Genomic DNA, 25,111 nt, shown 5'->3' with positions numbered 1-25,111 from the left:
GTGTCTCCTCCCTCTCTTGTAGCTGTTAGCAGAGGTCTTGGTCTGATGGGCCCTCTTGACAGCTGGTGGGCCGGGGAGGAGCCACCTGACTTCAAAAGGGGGTGTGACCCACCTTCCACCACCAGCGTCCAACCTGGGTCCGGTGGAAGTCAGCTAGCCCATTTTGCTCTCCAGACCAGGCCTAGGGCTGAGGTGGCAAGTGAAGGAGCAGCCCAGAGTCACAGCAGTGGCCTTGCCTCCCCTCCCCTGCCAGGCCACTTGAGCTTTCACTCAGCCAGTGCCTGGTACTCCAGCACCTGCCTGTCCAACCCCCCCGGCTGGCCCAGCCCGTTTATCTGCAAAATGAAAGTCTGCCCTGTGTCTCCTGTGCTTCTTGGAAGATTTAGAGGAACTTGAGAATCTCAGATGCCACAGGCTTATTTTATTCCATTTTACAAGTGGGAAATCCACCTCCCCAAAGTCCCAGACCTAGTGAGGGCAAGTCAGGCTGCTTCCCGTCCTCCACAGGCACACCCTCACTGGGTGGAGCAGGCTGCAGGGCAAACATCCGGCCTTGGCCTGAGGACACTTCCATTTGGAGTCTCACCCTCTCCCGGGCCTAGAGATCCCAAGGGGGTGGTGACAACCCAGGGCTTAGGCTGCACAGGGGTGTATGCCTCCCTGTCCCTCCTCCTACGACCTGTCCTCAGAGGCAGGACAGCAGGTTGGCAGAGCTACTTCTGTTTCGACGGTCAGGGGACTCAGGTCCAGTCCTGAGGCATCTCATGTAGTTCTGGGCCCTTAGAACTAAGTCATCCAGGCCCATTTTATAGATGTCTGAAGAGTTGAGGGCTGAGACAGGTCATGCAGGCAAGGACACAGGAAGTCAGCAGCTGAACTGGGACTACGACTCAGCCTCCTCCCTCTGCCTGTGGACTCTTACCCCAGGACCAGTGCTGGGGTCCTTCAGCAATCCTCTTGGGCAGCTGTGGAGCCAGGCCCAGAGAACACGACCTCCCACTTCCCACAGCTGAAAGCAGCTGACCCTGCTGCTCCTTCCCCACTGGTCAGAGCTGGAGGCTGGGCCCTTCAGTGCTTGAGCAAGGGGGCCAGGAGAAAGAAGGAGGGCCCAGGATTCCTCACCTTACTTCCCACCTCACAAATTGAGCTGAGGCCTCATAGTCCCCAAGAGGGACAGGGTTGGGTGCCATGAGTTGAGCCTGGGTGATGGTGGCGGGCAGCCCAGCTAGACTCCTCTGCTGGGCTACAGGGAGTCAGCATAAATGGAGGACCTGGTCAATGCACCGTAATTCTCACGTTAATCCTGTTAATTCTCAGGTTAACTGTTTTGCACCAGAAAAAACGTGTAGTTTGTTGCCCTGGGCACGTCTATCAGCAGGTTCATTCACCAGCCTTGTGTCCCAGATGCTGGAATGAACACAAGGCCACCAGACTTCATCATGGTTCTGGGCATGATCCTGGGGCAATGGGGAGCTGGGAAAGGTGGTAGGAACCACTAGGCAGTGTACTGGTACGCCTCAGTGACTCAGTAACTGGCCCTCAATCCTCAATGCCTATAACATGGGCATATGATAAGCCCTGTTTTGCCTGACTCACAAGGCAGCACTGTAGATCACCAAGGTAATAGAACTCACATACAGGTGTCTGATCAGGCCAGAGACCAGGCTTCCTTCAGAGCCTCACCATGAGGCAGAGGTTAGGAGCAGGCCTGCTGGCCTGGAGGAGACAGGGCAGCTACCACCACCCCTCTCTACCTGGGTCCTTCCTCAGAGGGCAGAGTCGGCTTCACTCATCTGGTTTCTACAAGGCCTGCAAGATAGGAGTTGTCTTTGCTGTCAGAAACAGGCTCTGGGAGGTGAAGCAATTAGCCCGAGGGCACACAGCTGGTAAGTAGCACACCTGAGATGTATCTAACTCCAGAGCCCACGTTAGTGACGGTGGAAATGCTTCCCAGAACCCAGAATCCAGATTCTACATCTCAACGTGTGCAGCTGCTGCTTTCTCCCTGATGGTTTAAAAGTGGCTGACTAGTGCTACTGAGTCCCCATTTAAGAAAAAAACCTTAAGCTAATACAGTGCTTTGAAGGGGGGAATCCAAGCAAGATGGACAACATGGGGGCCTTTTCTGGCACCTCTGAAGTCACTCCACAAAAGTGGCCACCTACTGTCATAAGCTTGGACCTATCACAGCCCAAACCCAGACTCGAGGGGAGTCTCCCCTGGCACAGGAGGTGCACAGCACTGTTGTTGACTGATGGAAAGCAGATTGTGGAGGCGGGTGTGGTCTGCCGAGGCCCAGCTGGGCCTGGAGGTGGGGATTCCCACAGGCCACGGCGCAGCGATGCTGTGACTCTGAAATCTAAGCAGCAAGTTCACCAAGCACTTTCACACCAATGACTCAATCTTCACAAGCAGCCTGAGGGGCGTTATGACCTCTGCTTTACGCATAAGACAGGGACAGTAACGTCCAAGGGGTCAGGGGCAAGGCTGGGAGTAGAAGTCAGGCCTCCTGCCTCCCAGACCACCGTGCCTAGAGGCAGCCCAGGACCCATGGCACAGACCAGGGACTTGAGGCTGGCAAGGTAAAAACCAGAGCCATTCCAGCGCATATGTCCTTTGTGCTGCTCTGATCTAAGCAGGGTGAGTCCATGGGAAGTGGCCCTTGAGGTTCTGAGGACAGCTTTGCCACTGAGCCCTGTGTGACCTGGGACAAGTGTTTTCTCTTTGTCCTTCAGTTTTCCTGAGAACAATGTCACCATATCATGCTCTCAAGTCAGCCCCTTGTAAAGATCGTGTGTCATGAGAAATCAGAGCAGAGCTGGGGACCCTCACATAGCACTGCCCCACGCTATCAAGGTGGGAGCACAGAGGCTCTGAATCCTCAGGGACATGGCCACGCCCACAAAGCCAGGACAAGGACCCAGGTTCTTGGCTTCTTGGGCCCTGCCCTTCCCTCTGTTCCACAAGAAGGGCTATAAGACACACCTCTCCCTCCAACACACTCTCCTGGGTGTAGCTGGAGGAAAGGAAATAAATCTTTATTGTGTCAGTTTAAAAGTCCCATGCCATCCCAGCCTCCCGTCACATCAGCACAGTGGGCTGGCTCCCCTGCACACCCTGAGGCTGTGGGAGTAGGAGCTGGGTAAGGCCCAACTAGCGTTCCCCTCCTCCTGGTCCTGCCCCCAGCCCACCAGAGTTATGTCAGCAATGCCTGGCGCAGCATCTGCTTCTTCTGGGGTGTGAGGCGGGTGGGGAACTGGATGTCGAAGAAGATGAAGAGGTCTCCCTTCTTGGTGGGGTCCTCAGGCAACGGCATCCCCTCACCTGGCACCTTCTTGAAGTACTTGGGACTAGGACAGGGGAGGATGAAAGAAGGGAGCTTAGAGGGCCCCTCGGAGCAGCATTTCGACAGATCCCCCGCCTCCCCTGCTTGCGTAACCTCAGGCATGGGGCAGTCACTACAGCTGCCACCATGGGATGGCTCTTTCCAGCCAGAACCAGGTGGGAGTGGAGGGGAGACTGGCTTGTTCCAGACAGCTTGCTCCCTGAAAACCATTTACACTGAGTCTCTGATGGAGGATTCCAGGAATCTTGTTTCGATATGGGAAACAGGACAAGGAAGGAAGGAAGGTGAGCAGACCCTAGGTTGGGGGTGGGGAGTGCTGGGCTACTGAGCAAAGCGTCCCATGCAGAGGGCCTTTCTTGGAAAAGGACTTAGGGGATGCAACTCAGAACTCTAATGAGAGCTTTTAGAGGGTGAAGGCAACAAGGATTGCCCAACTCTGGAGGCCTCTGACCTCTGCAGTGGCTTCGTGCAAGTTAGAAAAAGGCACTCCATTTGCCAGCTGAATGCAAACCACAGCTTGGCCAGAGTGGGGGCCGGATTTCAGTCCTCTCTCACCCCCTTGTGCTGGGTGGAACCTGCAAAACTGTACCAGGCCATGTCTGCCACTATCCTCTCCTGGGAAGTGAGGCCCAGGCCAGCCCTTCCCCTGCCTACCAGGACCCAAGCAGATGGACTCACTGGACGATGTCATTGATGGGAATGTTGAGCAGACGGTCGTCTAGGGTCTTCACTTCCACGGTGCAGCAGGTCAGAGCCTAGGGCACATTCGGGCCAAAGGAAGGTCCCCATAGCCATTCTGTTTAGAAGGCACTTTATGAGTCTATTCAGTGCCAGTCCCTGAGCTGGGCCTCAAGGAGACGAAAGGGTGGTCAAGGACTAACAGGTGAGTGACCCAGGCAGCTACCTGCCCTCAAGGAGTTCACAGTCTGGTAGGTAAGATTGATGTTGACATGTTGACATGTGTTACGATAGAGGGAAGTAAAGGGGTCTGTGGGAGCCAAGGAGAGGCCTCCAAACCATTCCGGGGTGGGACAGGAGGGCTACACAGTGGTGGTAGCAGTTGAAGCGTTTCTTAAAGGGTGAGGAGGAGCTTGCCAGTTAGACAAGGTGGGTAGACAGCATTCCAGGCAGAGGGCCCAGCATAAACAAGAGAGCGAAGGTGTGAAAATGGGCGGGAGCTCTAAGCGGCACAGTGGCTGGAGTGCAGGGGATGAGATCAGCAAGGGCCAGAGAGCAGAGGCCTTGAATGCCATGCGAAGATGTTTAGACAGTGAGGAGTGTGGCATGGTCCCATGAGTATGTGGAAAGACTCCTTTGGGGAAGAGCCTGGAGGAAATGGGAAGGGAGGCAGGAGGGCCACCGAGGCGGCTGCTGCACAGATCCAGATGCGCAGACCCGGACAGTGGGGAGGAACAGAAGCGGACCAAGTAGAGAGAGATTTGGAGATGGAACTGACAGGACCGAGTGGCTGACTGCAGGTTGGGTCGGGGAGGGGAGGCAAAGTCTGTCTAGGCTGGTGCCCAGTTTCTTGCTCCAGTTGTGAGGGTGTGGAGGAGCCACTCACACTCATGAGTGTGGATAGCTGCGAAGATTCCTTGTGGCACTCCTGATGTTCTGAAGGCCTGCATGGTGCACTGAGGTGAGTGGAGAGTGAGGCCAGCTTGCTTCGGGGCCTCCCACGGGGCAGGGCGGGGGGTGGTTCACTCTGATCCGCCCACCCCCTGCTCCTTCACTTTGCCCACTCACCTTGCCCAAGGGGATGGGGTTCACAAAAAAGAGGTTATCATTCTCTCTGCGGAAACGAGGGTGTAGCTTCTCCTTTACGATGAAGATGATGTCGGCTGGGATGATGTTGGGGCCCTGGGCAGGGGAGGCCAACGGGTGACAAGGACTAATTGGCTGTGTGACCTTGGCCAAGTTCCTGCCTCTACTGGTCTCTATGTCTTTATCTGAATAATGAAGAGATTAGACCAGGTTTTCTAGAAAGGCCTTTTCAGTTTGGCCCCATAGCTCTTCCTCCAAGAAGCCTACCAGGATGAATCCTTCCCCCCCATTACTTCTCCTCTACTGAGCATGTCCAAATGGATGCACTCAGCTGGAGGGAGACAGAGGCTTCCTCAAATGGCGGGCAGAACACTGGGCTGGGTGTCAGAGAAATGCCCACAAGCCTCTGTCCTGCCAAGCTTCATTAAGTCACCAAAACTCTGCTGAGGTCTCTTCTGGGCACTGGGGATGGAGGAATCAGACTGGCCCCTACCCCCAGGGAGCTCCCAGTCTAGAGGGGAAGGAGACAGTGAATCCTCAGCATGCTCAAGACTGTGATAAAGGGAACCCTGAAGCGGGAGCTCAGAGAGGCGCTGACCCAGGCGGGGAGGTCAGAGGAGGCTGCCCAGAGCAGGGAGCGTTGGGGTGGGTCTTGAAGGGGGTTTTGGAAGGAGATGTTTCATGGGTGAGAAAGTGGGCAAAAAGTATGGGCAGAGGAATTCATCTCTCTCAGCTCTGAAGACACCATCGCTCTGCCTCTTCTCAGGACTTAAAGACTCAGCATGCCTTGGACAATAATTTTATATTTTTATTTAAATAAGTATCTAATTTTTTTTTAATTTTATTTATTTATTTTTTCCCCCACAGCCCCAGTAGATAGTTGTATGTCATAGCTACGCATCCTTCTAGTTGCTGTATGTGGGACGCGGCCTCAGCATGGCCGGAGAAGCGGTGCGTCAGTGCGCCCCCGGGATCCGAACCTGGTCTGCCAGCAGCGGAGCGCGTGCTCTTAACCACTAAGCCACGGGGCCGGCCCTAAATAAGTATCTAATTTTGAAGTATTATTAATAAATGGCTTCTGAGTAGCTCCTATAGTTGGGCTTTACTCAGAGAAACTGAAGAAAATGAAGACGGGCACTAGAGTTAGGACTGGGTTCTCCTTTCAGCTCTTGTGCTCGTGCCCCGGGCAAGTCCCTTCCCTCTCTGGGCCTAAGTTTCCCACTCTGCAAAGTGGCGAGAAGGCCTGGGCTGCCCACTCACAGAGGCGTTGTGAGGCTCTGTCCCTCGGGAGGGACATTAGGGACCATCTCACCCACCCTGCACACTGGTCTCCCTGCCAGACCAGGGCGCACAGGAGCAGGAAAAGCATTGCCTCCTTCCCTCTCAGTCTTCCCACCACGCGAGCCCAGGCGACTGACCCTAGCACTCACCCCCATCAGCTTCCCTCTCTCTCACCTGGTCCCCTTCCTTCTCGAAGGTGATACGTGTGCCCTGCCTCCAACCAGGCTTCACGTCAATGGTGAGGATCTTGTCCTTGATGGTAGAGGAGTACCCATCCTCGTTCAGCACCTGCAGTGAGATGGCGTGGGGGAGGTTTGCTCAGGATTTCCCAGGTGGCCTTTAAACACGTGAAAGATGCTCTGTGGGATCTGTGTTCAACTTAATCCTCTAGCAACAGGGAGAACCTGCCCAGAGCTATTCCTACTCCCACCCCCTTCCACTGGAACTGACAAGAGATTTTCACATATTAAGGTGTATGGGGTAGCTATTCTGGTTCAAAACTGTTTTGGTTTGAACTAAAGAAACCTGATTTATGGCCTATCAAACATATATTGTATATCTGCTATAACCATTAAAGAATGCTTTCAACATCAGCTCAAAGTAAAAGAATGCACTCTTTTAAGATAAGGATGCATACTTCCCCTCCTATACCCACCAGTATCAGTAACACTCTTATCAGTACTCCTGAAGATGTTTCCATCATGTTGACCTGCTAATTTGCAACTGAATACCTCTTTGAAACTTTGATGAATAGGTATCCTGGCCGTGTTTAATGTATGTTCTTTGTTCTAAAAAGGTATAAAAGTATAAAACTGTACTGAAAATCATGCTTCCTTCCTTTGTGGAAACTGCCTTCCTAGGTTATAATCCTCAACTTGGCTCAAGTAAAACTCACCTTATCTCTCTTATCTACAGAATGGTTATTGGTTATTTTGCGTCAACAGAACCAAGAATTAATGATTTGAGGATGGCAGGGCGTGTCATGGGGCTGAGGCCTGAGATGCCAAGCAGTCACCATGAGTTGATCAAGCCCACAACTCCAGCCCTAGAAATCACATGGCCCTGGCCACTAACAGATGCACAGTGACCATTTACTCAGTTCCTCTTCCACCCGGAGGCTCTGGCCCTGAGCCTCTGGCAGGTCTCTTAATCCTGATGGGAGAAAGACCACAGAGATCAACATATCTGAGCCTCACCTGAAGCATTCCTCTATTATGTCATCCATCCATTCCCATCCATCCAATCACATGCCCAGGTGGGTGCCATCTGTGGAAAGCATGGCCACAGTTGGCATCTCCTCTGCTAGACAAAGGTGTGAGGGGGGCCTTGTTCTTGTGCCTAGCACAGGTCTGGGTCATGGGACTGAGGGTCTTCCTCAACCAGTCAGTCCCCTTGGGGACTGTCTCCCAGCCCACCCTCCACGCCCACACTGTTCCCTTGTTCTCATGAGGCATACACCCTGATCAAACCCTGCGGGTATAGTGTGGTAATGCCCAGAGGGTAGAATTTGCAGGAGACTCCTTCCATTCAGAGCCCAAACTTCCCACAGGGATGGGGCTGAACTGAGAAGGGAAAGATCCCATCCCAGTCAGGAACACTGCAGAGGGGATTCCTGCACTAGGAAAGAAAAGGGCTGATACCCTCAGTTGTCCCTTCCAAACTTCAGATTCTAGAATTCTACAATCCTAGGTCTCCAAATCTAAGATTCCATGGTTCCATCAGAGGCCGTACCTGAGGTCTCCAGTTAGGGTCAGGGAGGAGGTGACAGGTAGGTTAGATGGGATAGATGGTGGCTGCCAGTAGGAGCAAGGCAAGTACTCACCCTTCGGGAGATCTTAATTTTCTTGGTGCAGCCAAAGAATAAGTCCTCCAAGGATAGGTAGAGGTCTCGTTCAACTGGGGGGTCCTGTTTCCTGACCCCTCGGCCCCGGAGCCCCCCAAAGTTCAAATCCACCTCACTTCCTTCTTCGTCAAAAAACTCTACAGCAGGTGGGGAGAGGAGAGGAGTAAGAGAGATTGTGTTCAAAGACTCGGATTCATAGTTATCCTCTCCTCTCCCCTCTTCAGTCCCCAAGCGTGACACCCAGAAACCCATTACTACCTTGCAGACTCAGACTGTTTGGTCAGGCCAAGAAGCTGTCCTCAATTGCAGATCAATGATTATCATCCCTTGCCACTCCTCACTGCGGATCTCCCACTTTGGACATCCCCCCCCCTCTCCTCATTCCCTTATCAGGTAACTTGGGGAAGCATCCCTCAACACTGGCTGCCTCAGGAGAGGATGCCCTCTGGTGGCAGCACCTGGTAATGCCAGAAATGACTCATGCTGTTAGCTTTTGTGGGAGAGGGTCATAGCATGCCAGTCCTCTCTACCCTTCCCCCTCACTGTCCAGCCCAGCCCAAGACCACTAGAGACCCCAGTCTCAAGTTTCTCCGAAGTCAGAAGCTGAGATGGCAGTGGAGCAGGGTTGGTCCCTAACAAATTTGAGGTCACCAGCATACCCCCAAACTCCTCTTTTGCCCCTGCCCAGCTCCACACCCATAACCCCTCTTGCAGCCTGCCCTTCCATCCTAGTGCAAAGAGAGCCCCTGTACCTTGACATGCTGTGCAATCATTTGGGCTTCAGCTTCTCCATCTGTGGGATGGAGTAATAATACCTGGCCTGCCCTCCACCGTTAGGGTTAGATAACAAGATCATGGAGAAGAGCTAAAACTTGCTGAGAGCTCACGATGTGTCAGGTGCTGTTTTCAGCTCTTTGCATTATTATTTCATTGGGCCAAGAGGCCATACAAAACGCCCACAGCCCCACAGCTAGTACGTGGTAGAGTTGGGATCTGAACCCAGATAATTAGACGATAGAACCTGTGCCCTTAACCACTATGCTTATTGCTAGATATGAAGCTCTTTGTAAACTGCAGAGTCAGGGGTCACTATCATGATTAAAATTGTTTGTACTCTGCCTCTCATGCTTAGTGCCATGAAATGAACTTCACAGGCTAGAATGGTGCAATGACCTTAGGCTGGGGATGTTACTACCCAAGGCGGGTCGTCTGCCCACAGCAAGACATCTCAGTAGTCGAGAGGCAGGGTGGTAGGAGAGAAAGGGTTTTATTACAGCTTGCTAGCAAGGAGGAAGATGGCCAACTAATCTCCGAAAGAACCATCTTAGAGAACAAAGACTACAGGCCAGTTATATAAGGGGCTGTTCTCCAGGTGGGGGGAGGCATCTGGTCTCCAGGTGGGGCAGATATCTAGTCTTAGTTCCTGATAATCTTTTGTTTTACTGGATATGCAGAGATGGGAGCAATGCCCTATACCCTGATTTAGTTTCAAGATAATAAGAATCAGAGGTCATTCAAAGTTACAATATGGTTTCTTTTCTACAATATTGCTTCCCTTATGTCAACCTTTCGCTGAGCCAGTATCAGGGAGGGTAAGGCGGGGTGGCACTATGTCTCCCTAAGATGTGATGAGTAATTGAGAGGCCTGTGAATTACCTAGTCCCCTCTTGCATTGCTGAATTCATTTGTTCACCCAGCACCTATGGTGTGCTGGGTCTCAGAGACCCCAATAGCCAGGAAGCCCAGCCCCTCGACTCTGCAGGGAGATTGGATACAAGAACCCCTAGGGTGAAGCACTGTAGCAGAATAGCTCCTGGGCACTGCCCGAGGGACCCCCAAACCCTGAGCTTGACCCTTCCTAATGAGCGACGCTTCTTAAACTCTGGTTTGGCTCCTCTGAACTGCCTCTTTTCCATGTACCTGTCCCTGGGAGGGACAAGTCCATTGTATGGCATTTTTCTGACTGCAAAGCCCATTTCCATAAACATTATCTCATTTGATAATGACCTGTGAGGCATGGACTATTTAATGGTGAGAAAGCTGAGGTTTCAGAGAGCTGAAGAGATTTGCCCAGGATCACACAGCTCAGAAGCGGCAGTGCATGGATTTGAAACAGGCCCTCTGACTCCTTGCTTTTTCCAGTCTCGCGTGGAGTTTATACCTCAGCTTCCTCTGGCAGACAGATGAGGGCAATGCACCGTGGGAAGGGTCTCTGAGGTGGAAGGGCAGTGGGCTGTAGCCCACTCGTCTTATTAACATGGAGAAGAGGAAGAGAGAGCTTTGAAATGCAGACAGGCTGTAGTATAGCCAGGGAGAAAGGCCTGGGGGGGACAGGCTGTGAAAATCTAGACCCTCTGAGTTGCATAACTGAAGCCAGGAAGATAAATCTGAAGGTTAATTGTCCTTGAAAGACGATTCTGAGCCTCAGAAATCAACTGTTTGTCAGTTTGTCCGGGACCTGGGATCATCCACCCATCCATCCATGTACTCATCGAACACACACCTGTACAATGAAATCTTCTGCAGCCATTAAAATGAATAAAGTAGATCTGTGTATAATACATAATAAAATAATCTCCAAGACATATTAAGTGAAAAAATCAGTATGTACAATGTGATTCCATTTCTTTAACAAAATAAAAGGCTTATGTAAAAATAAACATATGCTCATAAATGCATAGAAAATTATTGTAAGGATACATAAAGTGTTAACAGTGAGTGGCTGCTTCTGGAGAAGGAATAGAGAGCTGGAATTTATTATTTCTTTAATACATTTTCTTTTCTTTTTTTTTTTTAACCATGTGCTATATATATATTGCTTAAAGTAAACAAAAGAAAACTACTCAAAGCAAAGTATCTTCTACAGCTATGTCTTTTCCCAGTAAGGCAAGGGGTAGACAGGACCTCTTACCACCAAAGGGGTTGTCCCCTCCAAAGAACTCGTGGAAAACCTTTTCGGGGTTGCCGTGGAAGACGTAACCAGTTGTCCATGGGGTCTGGGATCCAAACTCCAGAGGAATCCCGCCCTTCAGGCCCTCCTCTCCAAACTTGTCATAGATGCTTCTCTTCACAGCTGTGGATATGTGTCACCTTGAAGAGGGGTCCAGCCTTGGGGGCTGATAGCTGGAGGGCTGGGAAGCAGGAGGATATGGGGCCGAGAGGAAGAGACAAAAACAGCTTGGCAGTCTTTGGAGGGAGACCCTAGAATTTAGGTGTTTAATTTCATTGTGGGTGGACCAGGTGTGGTCCCTTAGCCCAGAGGAGAGAGGGGTAAGTCTGAGACTCGCTGGGGAAGGAGGAGGGATTGGAGGAGGAATCAAGAGACTCAGGGTCAGGCTATTGTCCTGGGATTTCGCTTAACTCAGTCATCATAGCTACTGTCTCATCTGGGGTAAATAGAATTCTAGAACCTTGGAATTCTAGAATCTAAGAATTCTAGAGCTTCCAAATTCTAGAGCTTTGAAATCCTAGAGTCTAAGGACTCTAAATTCCTGCAAATTCAGGGCTGGAGAAACCTCAGTGATCTGGCCATTCTTCTGCACAGTGTCCATGATTGGTCTCCAGGACAAGCCCTTAGGGAAACCCACATGGGCACGGGCCCAGGCAGAGGGGGGAATCACACTTTCTCCACTCTTCTGGTTTCCGTAGGAGAGAGGTTTCCTAACTACTGGCCTCTCTCTGCCCCTTTATACACATGCTGTCCATGGGGAGATGGAGATTTAGCTACTTGGAAATCCGGGAAGAATAACTGGGCATGCCTGCTTCAGCGTAGCCTTCTTCCCTTGGCAGCAAGAATCTCACTCTCTCCATCCCTGCAGGGACAGGTGGGGGGTGGGGGATGTGGGGCCAGAGCTCCCCAGGTCCTGCCCTGCTGAGACTGAGTGAGCACATCAGCCTAATTCCGGGGCTTTCCACGCCATGTCCCCAACCTTAGCTTGTGTCTACAGAGAAAGGCGATTCTTCAGTCTGCTTTCTTCCTCAGTTTGTTTCTATTCTGGGCAAGGAAGAGGAATGCTTACTCTCTGTTGGGCCCCCTCAAAAAGCCTGACACTCAAAGACTTAAGGAATAATCTTAACGGAGAAGTGGGAGAGAAGATGTCCTGGAGTCCCTCCTGCATGCTCAGCCCCAGTCACTCACGGTCACTCAGCACATCATAGGCCTCTGCTATTTGCCTGAACGTCTCTGCTGAGGATGGCTCAACGGACTTCAACGGGTGGTTCTTAAGGGCAAGTTTCCGGTACCTACAGGAGGGAGGGTTAATACAAGTCACAGCAGCTGCTATGTCACTGAGGCGCAGACCATGGTCCAGAGCTGGTTCTGCTGTCTACTGCCTGGTGGCCTCTCAGAGCTTGGATGTTCCCCGCAATAAATCAAGCCAACCCTTCCTTCCTTCTCCTTTCACAGCTCTCAGACCCTCACTGTGGTCTGAAGACTCTCCCTGCGTGCCCCTGCTCCCCCTTCACCCTCACAAGTGTTTCCCCCAGTACATTTCTTGCATATTTAATTCCATCTTGGTGTCTGAACCGACATGCAGCCTTCTTGGAAATGTTAGGTAAAATAAGGTGTCGAAGGCCTGGTGCAGAGAGGCACTCAGTGCCTGTCGGGTCCTTTCGCTGTCTCCCACCTCCGTGCTCATTCTTTTCCCCATTCTGTATCCGCCCAATTGCACCGCTCAGTGATGAGATGCCTGCAGCATCTGAGAATCTGTATCATCAGTGTCCCAGGAGGACAGAGATGGCATGAACTGGGTGATTTGTGGAGATTTTAATTAAGAACGACTCACCAAGGTGCGGGAAGTGGGGAGGGAAACCACAAGGAACAGTGCAGTATCCCTGAGGCCAGGAGCCCTCAGGTACCCTGGCCACCCCTGAGCCTATAGGAGTGAAGGGAGGAGAGGTTACTGAAATCCCTCAGGAGAGAGTGTGTGGACAGGGCCCTTGGCAGGAGCTGTGATCTTCAGGTAAGGGTGGACATAGACAACCTGAGGAGACTCCATAGGAAGGGAGCTGGGAATAAACACCCCAGCCCCACTCTCCTCCCTCCATCTCCTGCCTTGTGGTCCCTTTAGCGGCTGCATCAGGAAGACTGAGGGCCAGAAGTCTACTGATGCAGTTCAGAGGGCCAGCCTCCAGAGCAGAAGGCAGGGTGGGGGAGGTGGGGAGTGGGTCTGGAGGAGCAAAAGGAGGGCATCAGCGGCCTCCTAAGTCACTCAGTACAAATTCGACCCTACATTCCCTTCGCCGGGTCAGAGTGTGGCTCACACGGTCTATGCTGGTGACTGCAGAGTTCTGCTGCTTCTCTTTTCCCTCTGCACACTCACCACGGACAAACTCATCTAGCCCACAGCTTTGAGTATGACCTACTTGCTGATTACTCCCAAATCTCTATCTCAAACCAGGCCACTTCGCTGAACTCCGGACTTCTGTATCCAGCTGCCTACTTGGTATCTCCTCCTCAATGGCCCACACGCCCTACAAACTCAGTGAGCCCAAACATGAACACGTTTTCATTCCCTCATTTGCCCCCATTTGTCCAGACACTGCAGCAGCACAGCTGAGCATTATCTTGGCCTCCACGTTGCCCTTTGTCCCCTCCACCCCCGTCCCATCAGTCACCAAAGCGGAACTAATGCTCTGCTCCTGCCCCTTCCTCCCTACAACAGAACCAGGTCCTCCTGTTGCAGTTTCCCCCTCTCCAGTCTATTCTGTGTGCTGCCGCTGGTTTGATCTCTCTCCCTTTTGTTAACTTGATGCTTCTAAGATGCTCCCTAACCAAGTCCCCCTCCTGCCTAAATCCTTCACTGGTTCCCCCTTTGTCTTCAGCATAAAATCCAAATGTCTCTAAGAAAGATTCAAGCCCCTGCTTCTCTCTCTGGCCTTCTCCTCCCTCACAGCTCTCCCTCCCTGCTCCCATGACCTCTCCTGCCCTTCTCACCATGCTCCAAACTCCCCACACTGCATTGCTCAGACTTTGACGTTCTGCTCTGTAAGGCTCACCCTGCTCCAGCCCCTCCCATCTCCTCCTGGCAAATTTTTATTCATCCTTCAACAATCAGCTCAGGGGTCAGCTCCTCCAGGATGCCTTCCCTGACTGCAGCCTCCGTTCCAGGTTAGAGTCCTCTTCCCACGTCCCCAGTGCCTTCGATCCCGGCACTTAGCACCAGGTGCTCCAGTGGTTTGTTGACTGGTCTGTCTCTCCCACTAGCTTGTGAGTCCCTTGAGTTGCTGTGTCTAGTTCTCTGTGCCCCCGGTGCCTAGCACAGAGCAGCAGTGAGTGAATGAATGACATGAACTCACTGTCCCACAAGGCAGCCCATCTCACTGTGGGGCAGCCCTTTTAGGCAACACTTCCTCTTACTGAGCTGGGTCTGCTGTCCTGCGAGTCTGCCTCCATCCATGAGGGTCCTGGCTGGGCCCTTGGAGCCCTTACAGAGAGAGTCTGCTCTGTCCACCCTCCGAGACTTGAAGACAATTGTTACGACTTCCCTGAGACCTCTAAACCAGCCCTTCTCAATTACAAAGGTCGCGGTCAGTAATGATACTGATAGAATGCAAGTAAATTCTATCAGTGAGTAAAAGTAACGAGGTTTGAGAAGAGTCCAGTTTTTCATATAAACTGGAGTGGTTTCAAGATTATCCCCACAGAAACATCACTCTCATTCACCTGCCTTCCTGAGTGGGAGAGAGGGGGTGGGGTCACAGCTGGGATGTGGCGGCCTCGAATGAATGAGTGACACAGAGAAGGTTAATCGCTGGGCGATTACGAATCATTGTGGTGCTCCTCTTCATTATAAGTTTAGCTTTTTGGGGGAGGGGGTCAAAAAAAATCTAGGTACCCCCTGGGAGGGTGTGTTATTTATACATGTAACTCACCCCTTAAGAGTTGTTGCAGGGAAGAAGGATTAAGGACTGTTGTTTGAAACATATGCAGTTCTTTTAATCACTCTTTATATGACATGGTTTCAGATGCCAATGATTGCTGGGCAATTTCATATTTATTATCTCATATAATCCCATTTCAATACCACAACAACTCATTATTTTTTTTTTCAGAGATGGGAAAACTGAGGCGCAGAGAGGTTAAGTAATTTGCCCAGGTCACACAGCTAGCAGGTAGAACCTGGATCCAGACATGAGTCCTTTCAATGTTTAAGTTGGGCTTATCTTTCTGCATTCCAACTGCCCTCCCTCCTCATGACCTTTCCCTAGACAGGTCCCACTGGCCAATAGATGCTTGAACAGTGGGTGACATCACACACTGTCCTGAATTGTTCTCTACTTGTTTCATGAGTTTGTGTCTTGTTTCTCCGACCACACTGCAGACTCTCTCTACTCACCCCACTCAGATCTCCTACAGGACCTGGCCCATGGGGGGCAATTATAGTAGACATGGTGTCTGATTACCGGCTCTGCTGTTTACTAGGCTCATGGTGAAAGAAGTAAATTATATTAAAAATTTAAAAGTTATTACCTTAGAGACAGGCACCTCCACGTCTTAAGGATTCCTGGTATAGGAGGGAACGTTTATCAATCCTGACTGACTCTATTCATGAAAGACCCACCCTAAACTGTTCGGGGAAAAAATTGAGAACAAGAGAGTGCTCCAGAGGGATAAGTTTGGGAGGGTCAGGGTGGAGGGGGTCCAGATGGGGACGCGTGTGTAACCTGATAATCGCTTCGCGCCATAACAATTCGCGCCATAAAATGTAACTGTTTAAATTAGCCAATCATGTAAGACCGCGCCAACCTTTTTCCCGCTTTATGCTTCCGAATCCTATAAAAGAGCTTGCCCTTTAAGGTTCGGGGTCGACTCCTCTGTCTCCTGCGAGAGATACGTGTTGGCCCGGAGCTCCGCTTAATAAACCTCTTACCTCTTGCGTTTGCATCAAGCTCGGTCTTCTGTGTCTGTGGGTCCGCGCCTTCCCGAGACTGGAGTTGGGGTTCCCTTTTTGGGATCCTACATTTGGGGGCTCGTCCGGGATCTGCGCGGTCACCCCAGACTCCGAAGACCCCTTAGAGGTAAGCCTGAGTGACTGGGTGTGTGAGTATGTGCGGCGCCGCAAAACATTGTTTTGATTCCGTATCTGGGCAGCCGCCGCTTCGGCCGTAAAGACCGAGCGGCTGCAGTGGCAGACGTGCTGGGAGCTGCAGGCTGCAACCCTGGGGGACGCCCCAAGGGACAAGGGGAGTGAAAAATGTTTTGGTGTGTCTTTGGTGTTCTGTTTTTGTTCGTCACGTGGACCTCATTTGACGAGATAAAATCCTACAGCTGGAGGACCTGCCTTCTCCCTGGACTACTGCAGATGATGAGATACGGGAACGCCTGACAAAAGCCGGCAAAAAAAAATAAGATTTCTTACCACGTCAGCCTCCCGGAATCTCTATCTGCGGAGTCCGGCGGAAAGAAATGGTGAAAATTTTTTCTCTTTCTAAATTTAGATTGGCAGGAAAAAATATTTGGGAAACTAGTTTCTTGGGCTTTTAGTGACTCTTGGTTTAAATTTGGTAGAGTACTCTTGGTTTTTGATCTTGATCCCTTTTCCTCCCAAAGGTAGTCTCTGTTTTTCTCTTTTGTCTGTGTCTTTTGTCATAAGAAAGAAATACCATAAGATAGGACGCAGGCATAGGCCCTATTAGCCTGCTGTCCGGGGCGGCCCCACAGACTGGTGAGTTTACAAGTCTCACCAGACCGGCGTCTACAAACTTTGCTATGGGTTATTATGCACATAAAGTGAAGGTCATTGCCGAGGGCATCTTAGAAGCCAAAAAGGCCGCAAATTTAAGTGGGCGCGGGTCGAGCAGTTAAGAGCCATTAGGGCGCTCGCCACTTTCAAAAGACTCCCGTGACAGGATAAGTTGGGTCACGGAACGGGGTAGATGACACAGGTCCCCCGCCAACTACAAGAAAATGTCCGTGCAACGACGAAGTACTCTGTAAAAACACACAGTCCCCGACCCCGCGGCACCTCCCCCCCAGGTATTATTCTGGCTCCAAGAGACCTAAGGCGTGGCTAAAGCTGTCATTGTGCACATAAAAAAAAAAAAAAAAAAAAAAACCGGATGAGGTTTTTCCTTCTGTCTTGTTCTGTGTCCTGAAAAAACTTGGCTTTGTGACCAGTAAAAATATTCTCCTTGGTCTCCACCATACGGAAGGTGCATTTACCGGGGTGCACCTTGGTGGCCAGTCGAGTACACTGGAGTTCCGAACTGTCTCTGTCCGGCTGGGCCAAGCTCTCAGGGGAGTCTGAATATCTTTGAGAATAAATTCTGTAGATCATGGGGGCTATATCATCTGCGCCCTCACCAGGGACGCCTCTTGCGTCCATGAGAAAAATTTATTCTAAGCATAAAAAGTTACCTCCGGGTCTTTCCTTAAAAAGGCTTATTGGTTCAAGTCACTATTAGAATAAATATACAAGTAAAGATCCTACTCGTCAATGGCCAGACGACGGATCCTTTAAATTAGAAAAACTTCTAAATTGGGAGAAAAAATGTTTTGAGAGCTCTCACATAATTGCTTAATTGGTACCTAAAAATTAAGGCTAAAAAAAAAAAGAGAAAGATTTGACTAGTCTTAAGACCTTGACTCAGGTTACAATTAAATTGAAAACATGTAAAAGTGTAAGTATTGATAAGATTATAAAGGTTAGAATGTTTGAGCTAAATTTGTATAGAAAGGTTGCATCAGCCTTGCCTGAATATATTTTAAAATATCTGACTGGAAATGCTCCCCTGGTCCAAAATTATAAGACCAAGACCTATTGATAAAGATCTTAATGATAACTATGTTTAAAAGTATAAAAAGTGATAAAAACTACATAAAATTTTATAAAAAAAACTGATGTTATTTCTATTACAGAACTGGTTAACAAAAATAATAATTTAAATGATGGCTAATTTTATCTGAAGTCTTATGAAGTCTTGTAGACAATCTAAATAATTATTGGAAATAAATAACTAAATAGTTGTAAAAAAGATAAACGTTAGATGAACTTTACACAATAATTATGTGTTATGGTGGTTACAGCTTCCAAACTCTTTCTGGTAACTTAAAACTTTAGAGTTTTGCTAAATTTTATGATAAAAATTCTCTGAGTGTCATCATTTCCAAATAAGATAAAATGTTAAACATTGATTGCTGAATGTACGTTTGTCTACTTTTGGCTTTTCATTACAGGAAAACTAAAAGGTGTTTTAGGTCTATTGGTAAACATGTGTTTTATTGAAAGATTGTACTATAAAGTAACATATTTCTAGAGGTTATAAAGTGTTCATAGATTTTCCAATCCACAAAATGCTAATGTAAAAAAGTTTATAACTGCTTACTTAATTTTTACTTAAAAGTCAAAGTCTATAAGGGTTAAAATTTCTAATTAATATATGTGATTAAAGCTACTAAAAAATTAAAAAAATATGTCTGTGTACAAGAAAAATAAGATGTATAAAAAAGAAACAAAAAATGAAAATGTTTTGTTTGGTCGATTAAAAAAAATAAATTTGTCCTCAAGTACTAAAAAAAAAAGAAAGACATGAGACAAATTCTGAATATAAAAAAAAAGTTATGAGTTTGTAAAAAAAAAATTCTGGAAAAAGAGTTTTTACATGGTCAAGTTGGCTAAGATTAAAATAAATTTAATTAAATAAATGAGTTTTAATATCAAAAATAAGCTGGTACAAAATTATAATTTAGTCTTATTTCTCTTAAAAAGATAATTTTCTTAAACTTGATAAAGAGGTTACAAAAGATTTTTCTTTACCTTTGAGTAAGTCTACCTAAAAGACAAAAAATCTATGTTTTATTAAAATAATTTCCTGTGTTCAAAAGACTGAGGTCTCTCTATTAAGGCTTTTTAGACTGTTAATGCTATGTTTACTTTGACTGTTTATATTTTTGACAAGCTCCTCCAAAATTCATATCTTAAAGTCTTTTTTACTTTTTTCTTTGAGAATTTTCAAAGGGCCCTGAAACTTCTCAAAGAAATTTGCTCTCTTCCTATAAAAAAAAAGATACTAAACTTATTAGGCTGATTCAGTATGTTAAATTACATAAAAAAGATTGTCAGACAAGTGATGATAAGTCTGCTTAGGTGCTATTATGTGGATAAATGTTATTGATATAGGTGTTTTAAAATTGTACAACATTACTAAAATACTGATCTGTCCTGATTATCAGTCATAATTCTGGTTATTATTATTTTAAAGTGTTGTATGTCACAAAATTAACCAAATTTCTCTGTCAATTGCCATTTTGAGGTCTTGTTCTTTACAGACTTATTTCTTTGCTCTAATGCTTTTGCAAAATGTTTCAACTTCAGAAAAATTCATAGAAAAGACTCTGACATTTACACTGAAGTACAGGCTTCTGATAAACTTTCTGATCATAAAACTGAACTTGATAAAAAATTACAGAAATCTGTTAGAGAGACTGATAACTTCATAAAGCTGCTAACAAAAAGATTGAGATCAAGAATAGATTACACAGGACTAAATGAACTGATTATAATTTTTATGATTTTTCATTTAAAGTATTGCTGAATTTTTAATATTTTGTTTTTTCAGATTTAAAGAAAACTTTTTCTCTTTTCTCCTGAGCTAGCTATGACTTATAACAATTTAATAAATAATACTTTTATAAATAAAATTGAAATATTTATCTTTTTCTCTCTATCTGATCCCTCGAATTTAGAAACTCTTAGTGAATATTGTTGTTTTCATGGCAATATAGCTGTTTGCATAAGTTCAATAAAAATCTGTTCTCCTTGTAACAGGACAGAATTAGAAAAACTGGTTATATTACCAAGGTTATGACTAAAACATCATATTTACAATATAACCATACAACTTTTGAAAAATAAAGATTAGACTTTATAAAATAAAGCCACGTGGAAATATTGGCCTGGTACCTTGTGTTCCAAACAGCACTTACCAGGATAAGTAAAAAATGTCACTTATCTGGCAGGTACAAAAAACCTTAAAATATTTTAAAGACTTTATTTATTTATTTTTTTCCCCCCAAAGCCCCAGTAGATAGTTGTATGTCATAGCTGCACATCCTTCTAGTTGCTGTATGTGGGACGCGGCCTCAGCATGGCCAGAGAAGCAGCGCGTAGGTGCGCACCTGGGATCCGAACCCGGGTCGCCAGCAGTGGAGCGCGCTCACTTAACCACCAAGCCACGGGGCCGGCCCTAAAACCTTAAAATATTTTAGAGAAACCTCAGAATAGAAAAATTCACCCAAATTTATAGGTATTGCAGGCAAAGTCTGGTGACAAAATCCTTGGCTTGGCTTTCCTGGCCTCGAGAGGCCTTTAAAGTTCAATGTGAGATTCCTTATAAAAAGTTCCAGCAAAGCAGATTTAAAAGAGCCTATGTGATCAATTGCTATTCTTGCTGTACTTATGTTAATAATTAGGCCAACTCTATCTTAATAAAAATGAGGGTGATTTTAGAAAAAAAAAATTATATTTCAGTAAAAACTATAGTATACATTTGCAGATATTAGATCCTAGTTTTGTTAATTGTCTTTTGAGGTTTTTATTTTATATCTGTTGACTAGACTAGATCCTGATTTCTTCCAGTCTCCTGAAATGTCTGGCTACAGATCTCCAAACTAACGTTTTTAATTTTTTCCATCATTTTCATTTGAAATCACTGAGAACTGAACCTGCCCTTTTTCCTGAAGCCTTACAAACTAAAGCTGATAAACTTGATACCATAATATAGGCGTAACCTTGAGAGCCCACCTACATCACCACCTTCCAAAAAGAACTCAATTAAACTGATCTATCATCAGGACTATAAAATGTGTTCAGTGAGATAAAACAATCTACCAACTCAGCTTCTGGACTATGAAACTTCTTTAAGTTTCAAAAAGACTGTGAAACTTTTAGTTTCAAAGGCGGGACTGTGAGAGATCAAGATTTGGCCACCCTGAAATATATCTCTTTACCTTGATTGTTTTCTCTGAAAGACATTTGACCTTCCACAGTACCTACCGGACAAAGATGGCACAGACTGTTTAACTTAGTACGGAGAGCTTACTACACCTTAAATGGCTCCAACCCTGAAATGACTGAAACATGCTGGCTATGCCTAGCGGTCAGCCCCCCCCTTATTATAAAAAAATTGCCACCATGGGGGTCTATAATAACACCTCGGACCACACGACTTGTCTTTGGGGCAAAGAAGGGCGGCTAACCCTAACAGATGTGTCGGGGACCGGTTCAGGACTATGCTTAAAAAAATTCCCCCGGGCTACCAGGCTCTATATAATAAGACTGAAGTCAGCCTTCCGACCACTCCTGGTTATTTTTTGATACCAGAGCCCAATAAGTGGTGGGCTTGCTCCACAGGCCTGACCCCCTGCATCTCAACTGGCGTATTCAATTCGTCACAAGATTTTTGCGTGCTTGTGCAGTTGATGCCTAAAATTTATTATCATACTGCCAATAGTTTCTAAGATAAATTTGATCAGAGATCCAGATTATGAAAAAGAAAACCAGTATCCCTCACCCTGGCTGTACTCCTGGGACTGGGAGTTACCGCGGGCGTAGGGACTGGCACTACGGCCTTAGTCACAGGAAAAAAGAGATTAACTGCCTTAAACAATGCTATAGATGAAGACATCAGGACTTTAAAACAGTCCATCTCTAAACTAAAAGAGTCCCTCACTTCCCTGTCTGAAGTAGTGCTCCAGAATAAAAAAAGATTAGACATGAGGCAGCAAAGCAGGGAGGCGCAACAGAGCTAGTTTAAATCCTGGTTCACTAAGTCCCCCTGGATGACGACCTTACTATCCTCCCTAACAGGACCCTTGCTGATTCTTTGTCTACTTTTAGTTTTCGGACCGTGTGTTTTCAATAGAATTACTGCTTTCATAAGAAAAAGGGTCAATGCAGTGCATGCTATGATGCTCCAACGCCATTACCAAGCTCTCCCACGCAATGAGCCACTGATAGTAGACACTGAAAACTAAGTTCTAAGATTAGAACTAGGGACAAAAGAAGAAGTGGGGAATGAAGGAAGTAAATTATATTAAAAATTAAAAAGTTACTACCTTAGAGACAGGCACCTCCACGCCCTAAGGATTCCTGGTATAGGAGGGAACGTTTATCAATCCTGACTGACTCTATTCATGAAAGACCCACCCTAAACTGTTCGGGGAAAAAATTGAGAACAAGAGAGTGCTCCAGAGGGATAAGTTTGGGAGGGTCAGGGTGGAGGGGGTCCAGATGGGGACGCGTGTGTGTAACCTGATAATCGCTTCGCGCCATAACAATTCGCGCCATAAAATATAACTGTTTAAATTAGCCAATCATATAAGACCGCGCCAACCTTTTCCCGCTTTATGCTTCCGAATCCTATAAAAGAGCTTGCTCTTTAAGGTTCGGGGTCGACTCCTCTGTCTCCTGCGAGAGATACGTGTCGGCCCGGAGCTCCGCTTAATAAACCTCTTACCTCTTGCGTTTGCATCAAGCTCGGTCTTCTGTGTCTGTGGGTCCGCGCCTTCCCGAGACTAGAGTTGGGGTTCCCTTTTTGGGATCCTACAATGGCTTTGGGATAATCATGGCACCTACCACTCAGGGTTGTTGAGAGGATTAAATGAAGTAACGACGGAAGGTTCTCAGAACAGCATCTGCACAATTCAATAAATTATCACCACCCAACCTTAAGTGATAGCCAAGTCCATTCTCTCTCCTCTCTCCAGCCCACTGCCCTGCTTGAGGCTTGAGAAGACCTCCAAAGGGGTCTCTCTCCTTCCTATATAAGCTTCAATGGCACCCTGCACTTCCCCTTTTGTAACACTCGTCACACTTTTTGTAACTTATCTAACATCTGTATTCACCAACAAAATTAAGTTGCATGTCTGTCTGATTCACAATTATATCTCCAGCTGCTACCATTGCACCTAGTCTATATGGTAGGTGCTCAATAAATATTTATCAAAAAGGCTTTTTTTCAGAAAAATGTGCTGACTCCTGTCCTAGACTTTCTTAGAAATGGACCACCAAGTCCCCAAGATTTGATGGAAGTATTCAGAGATGCAGTTTATTCAACACTAAAACTCCACGTGACGACCAGAATGAAATTTGTAACACATCCATCCGGCCAAGTCACTCTCTTGTTCACAATCCTTTGGTCCTCCACGATATCCAAGACGAGGTTCAAATGTCTCCTTTGTCCCTATTTTATTGCTTGGAAAACCAGGACACCCAGGCATAGAGGGTAAAGGATGATGGATTGGGAACTCAGACCCCACCCGAAGCCAGGATGTAGGTGTGCAAGAAGCAAGAGAAGGAACCGTGCTACGCTGTGCAGGAAAGATCAGTTTGGAAGAGAGGGGGGTGGGGCCTGCCCCAGCACACCCATAAAGCCTCCCTCTCCGACCCCCCAACTTACGCCTTCTTGATCTGGGCATCCTCTGAATTTCTAGAGATCTGGAGCACAGAGTAATAATCCCGGCCCATGGCTGGCAGGCAGGCAGGCAGGCAGTCAGTGGCTAGTCCTGACTCCAGCAGGGCTGTTAGTCTGCATTCCTTGGTTGCTCCTGACAACCGTACAGGGGCACTCTGGGAGTTGTAGTCCTTCCTGCCTAAGCAAACTGCCTTCTCAGCTCAGCCTCATAGAAGAGCAAACAAAAAGATTGGGAGAACCAGGGCTGATTCTGTGAGCCTGATAAATGTCACTAACTCAGAAACCAGAGAGTGTTCAGGGAGAGTAGCAATTACTTTTAATTAAAAGTTTTCAGAACAAATGCATTTGGCTGTGTTTTTAAAATAAATTTTTATTTTAGAACAGCTTTAGATTTTCAGAAAAGTTGTAAAGATACACAAAGTTCCCACACACCCCAGACCCAGTTTCCCCTATTATTAACATCTTACATGAGTATCGTACATTTGTCACAATTACCAGTATTGAGACATCATTTATAGTGGAAGTCCAATACTTTATCCAGATTTCCTAGTATTTAACCTAATGTCTTTTTTCTGTTCCAGGATCCCATCCAGGATACCACATTATATTTAGCTGTCATGTCTCCTTAGGCTCCTCTTGGCTACAACTGTTTCTCAAATTTTCCTTGTTTTTGATGACATCAATGATTTAAGGAGTACCGATCAGGCGTCTAGTAGAATGTCTCTCAGCTGGGATGTGTTCGATGTTTTTCTTATGATTAGACTGGGGTTGTGGAGTTTGGGAAGGAAGACCACAGAGGTGAAGTGCCGTGCTCGTTCGGTCAGATCAAAGGTACATACTATCAACATGACTCATCACTGCTGATGTTGACCTTGATTGCCTGCTGCAGTAGGGTTTCTCCACTGTCGGGTTACTTTCGTTTCCCCCTTTCTGGATTGTACTCTTTGGAAGGAAGTCATTTTGCAGCCCACCCTTAAAGAGTGGGGAGTTCTTCTCCATCTCCTTGGGGGCAGCAGCGCCCTGTTATCCACTCATCCCACATCCAGTCAGTCACCAAACTCAGTCCATTTTACCTCCTAGATGCCTCTCAAGCCCCTCCTCTGCCATGGCCTTGCTTTGGCTTTCGTCTTTCAGCAAGGCCACTACAACATCCTCACTGTCCCGCCTGCCTCCTCTCTACCCTGCCAAGACCATACACCACACTGCCCAGAGTTAAGGCACTACAGCACTTACAACGCCCAGACTAACCATTATCTGTCTCACATTCACCTGTGCTGCCACCTCTGCTCAGACCCTCCCCACCATACCCACCACCAACCCTGGCTTCAACCAAGCTAACTCCTACTTGTTTTTTTTTTTTTTCTTATAAAGTAGCTTATATGTACAAAAGAGCAGCATTAGAACATTGCTTATTGAAGGAATGTTGCCTCTGTGTGCCCCTCCCCACCTGTTTATTTTTCTCT

At 47.3% G+C, this 25,111-nt stretch overlaps 1 protein-coding gene across 2 annotated transcripts; it reads right to left on the bottom strand.

The window, feature by feature from the left end:
* Positions 1-3,017: 3,017 nt before the first annotated feature.
* On the bottom strand, positions 3,018-23,701 carry DNAJB13 (DnaJ heat shock protein family (Hsp40) member B13). 2 transcript variants are annotated; one of them, XM_087433442.1, is made up of 8 exons: positions 23,634-23,701; positions 12,373-12,476; positions 11,146-11,307; positions 8,214-8,371; positions 6,566-6,679; positions 5,093-5,281; positions 4,025-4,101; positions 3,018-3,350 (listed from the first exon to the last, which is right to left on the bottom strand). In XM_087433442.1, exons 1-8 carry the CDS (start codon positions 23,699-23,701, stop codon positions 3,197-3,199), a joined length of 1,026 nt encoding a protein of 341 aa, XP_087289568.1. In that variant the 3' UTR covers positions 3,018-3,196. The 2 variants fall into 2 exon arrangements, with proteins under 2 accessions (XP_087289568.1, XP_004434039.1); XM_004433982.3 differs by having other exon boundaries at positions 5,093-5,206.
* Between the last annotated feature and the right edge of the window lie 1,410 nt (positions 23,702-25,111).

This window comes from Ceratotherium simum, chromosome 7, assembly GCF_057802395.1.
Source record: "Ceratotherium simum simum isolate JZ-2026a chromosome 7, ASM5780239v1, whole genome shotgun sequence".
Classification (NCBI taxonomy): domain Eukaryota; kingdom Metazoa; phylum Chordata; class Mammalia; order Perissodactyla; family Rhinocerotidae; genus Ceratotherium; species Ceratotherium simum.
This window is presented reverse-complemented; position numbering and strand designations above follow the sequence as displayed.